The following is a 12,391-nucleotide window of genomic DNA, read 5'->3' as shown; positions in this document are numbered from 1 at the left end:
GCATCTTCCAGAGCAGAGTCTCGTCCCGTCGGCCATCTTGTCTGAGGACACAGGCACGGCAGGGATGACGTGAACAGTCTCTGGCTGGGCTGGTGCAGATGATCGTCCAGTCTGTACCAGAATACAATCTCTAGGACGTCATCTGCCCAGTCCATGAGGTGAGAAATTTCAAGGAACCTCTCGACATATTTCTCAATCCATTGGCCGTCCTGGAAACAGGTTACAAGCCGATCTGAAGGATTCAGCAGGGTACGGAGAACGCCCATGTTCTCCTTAATTTAGTCAGTCTATCAACTCTTAGGGTGTGGTCGGTTCTTCTGTCACGCTTGGGCTGTGTAAAGCACGTTTAGGAAGACGGATAACGATTAAACTCTATTTATTATTTATGAACAAGACACATAGCAAGCAATAAAGACGTAGAACCAACAAGGACAAACTGAAACTAGGGAGACTATAGACATAGACAAATGAGTAGATTGAGTGACAACAGGTGCACACGGTGAGTGATGATGAGGATGATGACAGGTAACAGCTGAAACTGAAAGAAAACACATGGTGCACAAACACACAAGGCAAAACAAAGTCCAAGACAGGTGTCACAGTGACACACCTATAACAACTTTCCATTTTAGCTCTTCTCAAAAATAGACAAATACCTTTGCATCCATGCATCAAGTCTACCTTTGCATTCATTCTCTTCCAGACATTTTGCTTTTCCATCATGACCTCATCCTTAAAAATATGTATGCCTAAATATATGACACTTGACTTGATCAGAATATTATATGACGTTTTACGAGGGCATTCATGTATGGTAATAATTTCACATTTGCCAGAGCTTTAAACCTGAATCACAAATACGAATCTGGTCAAGACCTTTTAAAAATAATGTTGTATCGTCAGCCAATTGACTATAAGCACAATTTCCTGTCCAAGCATACAGTATTTAATCTTTCGATGTTGAAACTGAAACTGAGCTATTGGTATTTGTGTAGAATAACTGAATAACAAAAATGTTCACCAACAAAAATAACAAAAATGTTCACCAAACCCATACATTTTAAAACATTTTAAAATAAAAGAATGTTCTAACATATCAAAAGCTTTATAGAAATCCAAAAATAAAATAACCCCATCATCCTCTACTATTTCTTGATTATACTCCAGCAAGTCCAGAACCAGTCTAATATTATATTGTTATGTATAGATCGGCCTCTAATAAATACAGTTTGTGTCTCCCCAATAATTTTGGCTGAACCAAGTTACAAGCGATTTCTATATAGCCTATGTTGGTTAGTAATTTATCGTCATTGTTTAGTGAAGTGATAACTTAAATAACCTAACTATAATCATGCTCTTGCATGCAAGCAGCTCTTCGCTTTCTAGTGTAAACAAAAATCCTATTTATTTCTGTGTTCCTACTTTTACACGGTTAATCCACTTTTTGTCCCCACAGGGACGAAATTAATTATTGTCACTATAAATAAACATTAAAATACTACATCGTGTCTTCCAATTTTACATTTTGCTTTAACATTTGCAACCATGTACTAGTAGGCCTTTAATATAGAGATGCTTTTTATTGTAGGCCTATATTTTACTTTAGATACTGAATTACCACAACTTACAAAAACAAAACAAAAAGAAAAACACCCTGGTACTGTTAATGTTTAGGTACCATGATATTGTCGCAGTAACCCTTTTTGTAAAGGTTATCCATGGCTGAATCCTAAATTGCCAACTAAAACCTCATTCACTATCCCCTACGTTAGTCCACTAATACTGTTCACTTGAAGGAGTGAATGAAAAATAGCGAGCGTTAATGCGGTGCAATGTGGGATTGAATAAGTGTCCACTACGGTTTCGGATACCACTGCAAATGGCTGTCCCCTCAAATAATGCCCTATTTGAGGATATATAGGGGGCGCTTTCGGATTCAGCCCATTTGTTTACCATGGTATTTACGTGTCACTTCAAGGCGGCTTGTGTTGAGTGTTGACACTAGATGGCAGTAGCGGCCTAACAATGCCGTTGACATCTGAACGGAACAGCACCGAGGAAGAAGACAACTGTCACAGGTCACCGGTGTCCTGAGAAGTAGGAGGAGATTTCAGCTTTTACATTGACATATGATCTCAGTTAATATCTGAGATCTGCCTTCGTTATTTTCTTTTAGCTGAAACAGATCGCCATGGCCAAGAAGAGAGCAAACCGAGAGACAGAGAGCAGTCCTCTGGTCGAGCAGGAACCGAGGCCCTCCATCGAAACACCACTTCCCAAAGGTAATTCACACTGGATGTCCTGATATCAATCTCACACAGTTATTATGGAAATGTCCCTCGATTATTCGGAGTCGGAATAGTTCATATATGTGTGTATTTATATTGAGAAACTGTTGAACACGACCAGAGGGCATGACAGCTGGAACTTGAATATCTAGGACTAACGTTAACATAAAATTAACTAACTCTTCAGATCAGGGATCAATATTTTGAAGGTTATTATTCGATTTTGTGTTGTTTCTTCTCTTAAAGTGTGTCTTACAAGGGAAGAAATAAGACCATCTACAGCAAACTCTCATCTGAAATGGACTATAAATGTGACTCTGACCAAATGTATTGTGTAATACACTGATGATGTGTTTGCCTTTGCATTACTCATACTTTTAGTCAGAGGTCATCCTCTAAACTGAACTGTTTTTATTTAATGCCACGAGAACAAGAGTTATTACAAAGTGCAACATTAGCTACTAGAAAAAAAAGTTACATCAATTTCAGTGCTTTTAAAACATTACTTGTTTGTCAGCGCGTTTTTGTGTGTGGTTTGTTCCAAAAGGTTTATGTATAATTTAAAGTCACTTTTTTTTGTTGCAAAAAGCCACTTCTTATTATTCAAATGGAATGAATAAATGGATAATGTATTATTTATTACATTCCAAAATGCCATTCTGAAAATAAAAAAGCATATCAAATACACACCAGTTGTCTGTTAATATTAGATTTCCCTTCCAAAATGATCTAAATACATGATAAAATAGTTTATTTCAACAGTCCACAAAATTCACAGGTATATTAAGCTTAAATCTTTCCAAAACATGTTTAACTGGATAATAAATCCTAGGTTACACTTTATTTTAAGGTGTCATTGTTACAGTGTAATTATATATTTAAGTACTGAATAATATTAATTAACTACATGTGCTTGCGTTTGGGTTAGCGTTTGGTTGAGGGTTAGTTGCATGTAATTATGCATAGTTTACTGTTATTACTATGTAACATACGTAACAGGGACACTGTAAAATAAAGTGTTACCAAAACCTATATTTGTATATTCTAGGATACTTCTTTTAATTTTGTTATTGATACAATATATATTAAACTGGCTGATACATTTGAACATCACTCGTGACCCGTGATATCACAAGGCGAAATAAAGGTGCAGTGTGTGATTATTATTATTATTATTATTATTATTATTATTTTCGTTTATGAATTGAGTTGTTCTAACTGAACTGAGAATCGTATCTTTCAAGCATTTCTGATTTTTAATAACTTGGAGTGAACCGACTATCTTATAGTACTTTTAAATAGTATTAGAAATATCAACAAATAAAACATGCTGAATTTATGATTTGATAGAATAACAGGTTATTATAAAAAAAAAACATACAAAAAATAATAAAAAGCACAATATTTATATGTGAAAAAAACATCTTCAGCCTGATAATAATTTATATTAAATTGATTTTATTTATGCTTTATATGTATTATATATGTCAATTACTTGGGGCTTAAGCCTGTAAAACTCCTGTGTCGTTTATAATAATGTCGATAATAATCACACTGCTCCTTTAAAGGTTGTCTAAGCGATCCCGGGAGACGTTTCTTCTTGTTGACATTCGAATTATTGTCAAACAAATCGGAGGCTAGCTAGACCCTCCCTCCTCCTCATCCGCGCACTAACCCCCGAACCCCCCCACATCACATCATTCTTGTCGGTTATTGGCTGGAACAGTTTGTTGTGTTTCGTGCTGCGGGTCGCTCTGTTTGTTGCTCAGTTTGTTTTTGTTGCAGTTTGTGGAGCCTGTGGTGTCTACAGAGACCGCGTTTTTTTACAGTGTGTTCAGGGGACAGGCAGCTAGCAGATAGTGAGGAGATGTTTGCGGTATGTGACAAAAAATGTTTTGGCCTAAAAAACGCGTGACATGACTTAGAGCACCTTTAAGATGATGTTACATTATCATACACGATTTTTGGCGTTCTCTAGTCTAGCTCACCGCATAGGAGCGCTCTCACGGGCCTGAATCTCCCTGAGGATCGTGAACAAGTGATGCAAATGTATGCAACACATTGCACAGATGATTTGAGAGGTTATTCATGCTGTGTTTTGAATTATTCTCTAAGGAGTCCAGTCACCCGGAGGAGCCTCCGCACGCATGTCAATCCTCCTCCTCGTCTCCATCTTCGCCTGTTCTGCTTGTGTCATGTATCTCGTGTTCAGAAACTTCCCAGAGCTGAGCGAGTGAGTCTGACTGCACTTTTCTCTTCGGATGGAGTTTTTTAACGGGTGCTTTATGGTTTGATGCTTTTCTTGATGTCTTGCAGAGACGAGAAAGGAAAAATCAAAATTCCTAAAGACATGGATGATGCCAAGGCATTGGGCACAGTGCTGTCTAAATACAAGGACACATATTACACCCAAGTGCTTGTTGCATACTTCGCTACATATATCTTGTATCCTTTGTGCCATGAGTGATCTTGATTTTTCTTGGGATATTATTGACAAAAGAACAAGCCGAAATTTGGTACTTCCCTGAAGAATGCCACCTAGCGATGTCCATTATGAGAATGAATTGTTCATTTAGTTCAGATCTTTAAATGAATCGAATGAACCAGTATGAATATTCTGTTGTTGAATATTTAGACTGAATGGTGATTACAACTTAGAATAGTAGACTAACCTTTAACAGGACATTTCAAATAACACATTTTTGGTAATACCTCACAATAAGGTCCCATTAGTTAACATCAGTTAATGCATTAACTAACAATGAGCAATCAATTTGGGGTTGCACTTTATTTTAAGGTGTCCTTGTTACAGTGTTATTAATTAAGTAATGAGTAATATTAATTAACATGTACTTACCGTAGGGTTAGGATTGTTTTAGAGTGAGTTGCGTGTAATTATGCATAATTTACAGTTATTACTATAGTAACTACATGTAACTTGTAACATGGACACTAAAATAAAGTGTTAGCCAAATTGTTAACAATATTTATTAATCTTTATAATGTTTGTTGGTAGTTCACAATAGTTCTGGTGCATTAACAATTTTAATAATGTATTAGTAAAGTAATAATGCATCAGTAAATGTGAAATTAATATTAACTAAGATTAATCAATTGTTTAGAAATATTTTTAATCGTTAATTCATGTTATCTGTTGATGTTTACGAATGTTGACATTTGTAGCATTATTATTCCCATTTTTAACTTTCTAAAATGTCTTTCCCCTTAAAGGAATAATTCACCCAAAAATGAAAATGATCCCATTATTTACTCGCCCTCAAGCCATCCTAGGTGTATATGACCTTCTTCTTTCAGCCAAACACAGTCGGATTCATATTAAAAAAATATCCTGGCTCTTCCAAGCTTAATAATGCATTGGGAGTGAATGGTACCACAGATTTTGAAGCCCAAAAAAGCGCATCCATCCATCATAAAAGTGATCCATACGGCTCCAGGAGGTTAATAAAGGCCTTATGAAGTGAAGCGATGGGTTTTTGTAAGAAAAAATATCCATATTTATAACTTTATAAACTATAATCACTGGCTTCCGGTAATGGCTGTACACAAGTCAACCCTTTAACTCTTTAAGGCCACCCGATAAACTTCAAGTGAAATCGAAGAACAAACTGGTGTGAACTATCATTTCAAACAAAATCAGGCCAGAATGAAGATCGTTTGTTGAAAACAGCTTGCCAAAGCAAACCCTAACCCTTTCTGGAAAAGTTCGCTCTGGCTGGTAAACACCTTCAAACTACTATTGGCTCATGGCGATTACGTCATAGGTGGGTGTGGCTCTGAGGCTCCGCCTTCTTCTGACATGGAAATCTTCTCCGGTTCATTTCTTCTGTTGAGTCTGTCGAGGTCAGGCGTCCGTGAGTATATAAATAATTAAAATAACCACACCGGAGAGATGCTTTATAGTAGAAACTGAAGTTGTAATTCTAATCGAAAGTGACACTGACACTGTTTTTCATGTTTAAAGTCCCCATGAAATCAAAATTGACCCTATTTACTTTGTTAGCGCATATTACTAGTCTTGTGGTGAACAATTAATCCGTGCAAGAAAATATAAAAAAAAAAAATTTTTTACCATGGTAATCTTTAATCAAAATCTGAAAATGCCCCTCCCCTCTGCATTGGAGGACCTTCTCTGATGACGTAGGTTTGAGGAATTGGTTTGGGCAACGCTTAACCACTCCCCTCAAACCGTTAGTCTGCTATGAGCAGAGATGGAGAGGAGGAGCGCTAGAGTAAAACCCTGCCCTCTGTTCAATATTCCTTTTCACTGGGAAATACGTCATAACAATGGAGAAAAGTCGTTTGCAACTTCCGGTTCACGGGGACTTTAATACTGTAAAGCTAAAGCAATCTATTGTATAAAGTGCTTTATAAATAAACGTGACATGACTGAAGTGTCGAATTGCAGAGCTGGTGCAAACATCCACATCGCGATATCAGATGCTTTCTGAACTGCTGTTTTCTCACCGCTGTCATTTTAGTCGTGTGTTTATTTTGTTATTGAGAGGAAAGCGCGCAACACATATTTAATAGCTCATATCTATAATAGTCCTTTGCTTTGCGATTGTTGCTTGTTAGACTGTACGAACATGATCCTCGCTGTAAGCCATGTCACACTGTAAGATCTCAGTCGTCATTAATGTCAGACTGGACGTCAGTCAAGACGCGTTAAAAACGGACGCGTGCAAGAAAACTTGTCAGAGTTTTTCGTTTGAAGTTTAATCGGTTGTCGGTGAACATGTCAAACAAACGATGAAAGACTTCAGATGTTAGCCTAGGATAAGAGGAATCTTTTAGGATCTGCTAAATTTGTCTCAGACGGCCAGCATCGCACAGTGTGTGAGTTACTTAAACCGCTGCTCACTTATTTCGAACTTCCTTTTACCCCCTAAGCGAAGAACAAAATAAGTTTTACGCGAGTATATAGCGGTCTTTACACTTCAATTAAGTGCATTATTGCACTCGTTTTTTTTTTGCACTCGTTTTTTTATTGCACTCGTATTTCGTTTGTTTTTGCGAACCGAGGGATGAGTCTCACATCTTCTCTAACAGGTTAACTCTTGGAGTATTTGTTATTCGTGTTTGTTAGATAGTTCAGTATGTACGATTTGGCTCTGTATTTATTTAAGGCCTTAACTAAGCCTTTCTCAGTCTTCAGACGTTTGCCATCCCAGGCTCCATATTCCTCAGTATACTATCTGGTTACCTCTACCCTTTTCCACTCGCTCTCTTCCTCGTCTGTCTGGTAAGTTCCTTGTTTGTATGCATATTCCTTTCTAAATGGTCTGTCTGCCAAACTTTGTCTTCTAGTATGAAAGGTGACTTTGTTATGTAAAAATGCTGTTGTGTTTTATGCTTTACAGTGTTCAGGCCTGGGAGCGTCTTTTTGCTACATGTTGTCTTATTTAGTCGGGAGGCCGATGGTCTACAAGTACCTCACAGAGAGAGCTCAGAAATGGTCACAACAGGTGATATTTTCATATCATAAGCTTTTCGTTTTGCATGTAAATTGACTGACTGTAACGCTGAGCCGATGTATAATGTCTTCGCAGGTGGACAAGCATAGAGAACACCTCATCAATTACATCATCTTTTTGAGAATAACTCCTTTCCTTCCGAACTGGTTCATCAACATCACCTCACCGGTTATTAATGTGCCTCTGGGTGTCTTCTTCCTGGGCACCTTTCTCGGTAAGATCAATCTTCGAACAAATCACTTTTACAAGGAACGATTCACAGTCACACAAGTTTGTGTGGTGTTGCTGCATGTAAGACACATGAAATAGTTTGTCAAATGCCATTTTCTCATTTTAAAGATAATTTTATTGGACACAAAAATCGCAGTCAACATACAATCAAAATCGACCCCGTTTATTTTCTTAAGTCAAGAGCATAGAAATATATATATATATATATATATATATATATATATATATATATATATATATATATATTAGGGCTGTCAAAAGATTAATCGCGATTAATCAAATCCAAAATAAAAGTTGTGTTTACATAATATATGTGTGTGTACTGTGTATAATTATTTTGTATATATAAATACACACACATGCATGTATATATTTAAGACATATTTGCATACATATACTGTATATATTTATATATAATTTATATTATATATAAATATAATTTTTTTATATATAAATTACACATTTTTCTTAAATATATACAAGCATGTGTGTGTATTTATATATACAAATTTAATTATACACAGTACACACACATATATTATTTAAACACAAACTTTTATTTTGGATGCGATTAATCTCGATTAATCTTTTGACAGCCCTAATATATATATATATATAGACACATCATTACTCCAGTCTTCAGTGTCACATGATCCTTCAGAAATTATTCTAATATGATGATTTGATGCTCAGGAAACATTTATTATTATGATAAATTTTAAAAACAGTTGTGTACATTTCTTTCAGGATTATTTGATTAATAAAAAGTTTAAAAGAACAGCATTTATCTGAAATAGAAAGCTATTGTAACATTATGACTATCGTTCAAAAGTTTGGGGTCAGTGAGTGTTTTTATTTGGAAAGAAATTAAAGAAATGAATAATTTTATTCAGCAAGGATGCATTCGTGACAGTATATACATTTATTATGTTGCAAAAGCTTTCCATTTCAGATAAATGCTGTTCTTTTGAATTTATTAGGATTATATTAGAATGATTTCTGAAGCATCATGTGACACTGCAGACTGAAGTAATGATGCTGAAAATTCAGCTTTGGTCACAGGAATAAATTAAAATTTGAAAATATATTCAAATAGAAAACAGTTATTTTAAATTGTAAAAATATTTCACAATATTACTGTTTTTGCTGTCTTTTGGATCAAATAAATGAAGCCTTGGTGAGCAGAAGAGACTTACTTTAAAACATAAACATTTTTTCTAATACACCGTTCTAATAATTTTGGTCAGCAATGTACATACATAAATATATATATATATATATATATATATATATATAATTACTTTTATTATGTTTTGCATTTGGATATATATATATATATATATATATATATATATATATATATATATATATAGACATTATTAAAGGCTACTTTAGATTGTACTCATATTTCAATTCATTTACTATGCTTATACTATGCAAACATCACAAGTGTGACTATGTAAAAAATGAAAATACAGCCAGTGCCACAAATGTCACAAATTTTCGTAACATTCCGGTGAAGTAAAACAAAAATTCAGTCTAAAATAAATAACCGAAGGTCAGCAGAGAGTTAACTGACATTTTGCACAGTTGACAAATGAATCCTCTGATAGCTGTTGTCTGATCTACAGGAGTGGCTCCTCCGTCGTTTGTGGCGATAAACGCAGGGACGACGCTGTACAAGCTGACCACAGCCGGCGAGGCCGTGTCCTGGAACTCGCTCATCGTCTTGGGGGTTTTAGCTGTCGTCTCGATCCTGCCCGTCTGCTTCCAGAAGAAACTCCAGCAGAAGCTTGAGTAGAGATCTCCAGCCCTGCTTGATTCAACTCAGGAATGATACTGGTCCTCTAAACGTCTCCTTGCTTTCTTCCTATCCTTTATGCATGCACGACAAACCCTCATTTCCCCATATGACGGGCAGCCAGTGGCTGTCAGGACCGGCCTTCCATTGTTTGGACAGGACTTTCATTGGATAAAAATTCCATCATCACTTATTATCTATCGTCATGAGCGCTAAGCAATATTTCCCACATCAATGTCTTCAGTCAGCGGATTAAAAAATTTCTCAATATTTCCTCCAAAACGGTAATGAATAATATGTGATGCACTGGAAGAGACTTCCCTCTGAAGTTGCTGAGCTAAAATGGAAAGTGCCAACTTCTCCTTTTTTTTGGTCTTACAGCTAATTTAATATTCAAGTGTGTTATTACATGCTTCAGAGACTTTTCGAAGGGCGAGCTTTGTGGGTTTACAGATTTTATTTCTAATTCTGATCTTTATTTCTTACGCCAGCTTAGACTGCAGTCGGGACCCGATCTCTTAACAGTGTCCCGTGAACCGCTGCCGACTGTAGATGGTAGTGCTTAGCTCTTGTTATAGACCTAAAATACTCATAAATATGGATGATGCCACATTAGTATTACAGATCGAGACTGTAGATTGCATTTAGATGGTTTTGCCTTAATATAACAGGTTACTTGAAGTAAAAGAAATGGAACGAATAGCCTGATATCTCGCATACTGAACTATTAAAAGGATGCTTTATCCATTCTCTCATGTCCTCATGCCATCCACAATGGTTTTTTTAATTTAGACAAACACAAACGAAGATTTTTAGGAAAATAATCCATGTCTAGGAGTCCATATAATGCTAACTACACCCAGCGATCATGACAGTAATCCACGCGATCTGATTGTGAAACAATGTCTTCTGAAGTGAAACGACAGTCGTAAGTGTGATGTGAAGCTCGCACAAGAAGTGGCAGGTCTGCGACACTTCCGACCACTTCGTCTCACTTCGTCAAGTGTCACAACGTCCCTCTCTTGAACGCTCAAATGACAGTAGATTAAAAAATATTAGTATTTTTCTTCCACACACCCATCGTTTCGCTTCAGAAGACATTGATTCATCCTCTGGGGTCGTATGGATTGCGTTTTTTTGCGTCAACCAAGCGTCACCCATTCACTTGCACTACATGGACTCACAGAAATTGATTATTTTCCTAAAAAAAAATGTTTGTGTTCATCTGAAGAAAGAAAGTCCTGTACATCAGGGATGACACGAGGAGAGAATTCTCATTTTGAGAATTTTTCAAACTCAAATTTCTCTCTCTTTACATTCGGATGAAATGGTCAAAATGCCAAATGATTGATTTTGAGCTTTGTTGGAAAGAAGTAGTTTTTAGTTTGAGGGGAAGTATTACTTTCTGAGCCTGGAAATGTAGGCGCTTTGTAACTGTTACAGTTGGTATCCTGGACCTAGTCAAGTCAAGCCACTGTAAAATGGTTTAAAAGATTATTAAAACCATTTAAAAACATACGTGTCTGTTGGATATGGAATATGTCTATTTAATCGAGGCAGCTCAGTGGGGTTTTAAGTTGCCTTTCGTTTCAGTAAAACAAATCAGTCTTATGAAAATGTCATGCGTCTGTCTAATATACAATGCTGTTTGTACATTCTGGACACCTGAAAATTGTTAAACCTTCAATACACTATAGTTTCCTGACTGACTTTATGTTGGGATGAGAATAAATGCACTGAAATTTCTCTTAAGTGGAAGGGTGCGATGAGGGACGGTCTTACACCGGGTATGATTTCCCTGTTACCTCATTTGATTTATCTCATGCTTTGATCCACATTTAGTTTGTGTCACCTCTAAATGTTGCCAGCAGCTCTTGATGTAACGTATCAAACTGAGAGCAAATGTGAGTTATGCGGTTAAGTCTCACAAAACTGTATTTGTTATGATGGTTAGTGTGTTGATATTAACCTCTCTCACCTATTTATAATTTCCTTAATTGTTCTCATCCTGATTTCTTCTCTATCATATTTTTACAGAATTGTCTTTATCAATAAATTAAGGTTACTGATTTACAGTATTACACAAGATTGAATGAGAAACGTACTGTCGTGTCCTGTATTTTTAAAATCTCTTCATGTCTGACCATCTTCTAATATATTTATTATATGATGATTAAATAAATTAGTAACATTTGCCTCTTCATTTTCACTGAATCACAGTGTATATGTATGCACTCATTTTTATAACTCCATCTTTAAATAAAGACCCATTTACTGTTTGACATGATTATTAAAGTTGGTTTGAAACATTTACATACATACAACCTTTAAAAAAAAAAAAGTTTTTATAAAGTGGCTCACCCTTAAAATGTAATTACTGACTGCACTTTTTGAGCAATTTATTGTATTTTTGTTGTACAGTATATCTAATATTTGATCAGTTATCTCTCAAAACACATGCTTTTGTGAAATGTTTTGGTTGTCTACCTCCCAGACCGTTTAACTTCTGCTCTATAATGTAAAGTTATGAATGTTAAAATCAGAATAAATCTGGCTTAAAAGTCACATTTCAATTT

The 12,391-nt window shown here is 35.8% G+C and overlaps 1 protein-coding gene across 2 annotated transcripts; it reads left to right on the top strand.

Moving 5' to 3' along the window:
- The first annotated feature begins 2,033 nt into the window (after positions 1 to 2,033).
- On the top strand, positions 2,034 to 12,391 carry tmem41b (transmembrane protein 41B). 2 transcript variants are annotated; one of them, XM_081358780.1, is made up of 8 exons: positions 2,034 to 2,097; positions 2,177 to 2,282; positions 4,404 to 4,521; positions 4,605 to 4,733; positions 7,458 to 7,551; positions 7,670 to 7,774; positions 7,859 to 7,997; positions 9,646 to 12,391. In XM_081358780.1, the coding sequence occupies exons 2-8, from the start codon at positions 2,192 to 2,194 to the stop codon at positions 9,813 to 9,815; spliced, it is 846 nt and encodes a 281-aa protein (XP_081214906.1). In that variant the 5' UTR covers positions 2,034 to 2,097; positions 2,177 to 2,191; the 3' UTR covers positions 9,816 to 12,391. The 2 variants fall into 2 exon arrangements, with proteins under 2 accessions (XP_081214906.1, XP_081214907.1); XM_081358781.1 differs by having other exon boundaries at positions 2,048 to 2,078.

The sequence above is a fragment of the Scardinius erythrophthalmus genome, assembly GCF_964197995.2.
Source record: "Scardinius erythrophthalmus genome assembly, chromosome: 2".
Taxonomy (NCBI): Eukaryota; Metazoa; Chordata; class Actinopteri; order Cypriniformes; family Leuciscidae; genus Scardinius; species Scardinius erythrophthalmus.
This window is presented reverse-complemented; position numbering and strand designations above follow the sequence as displayed.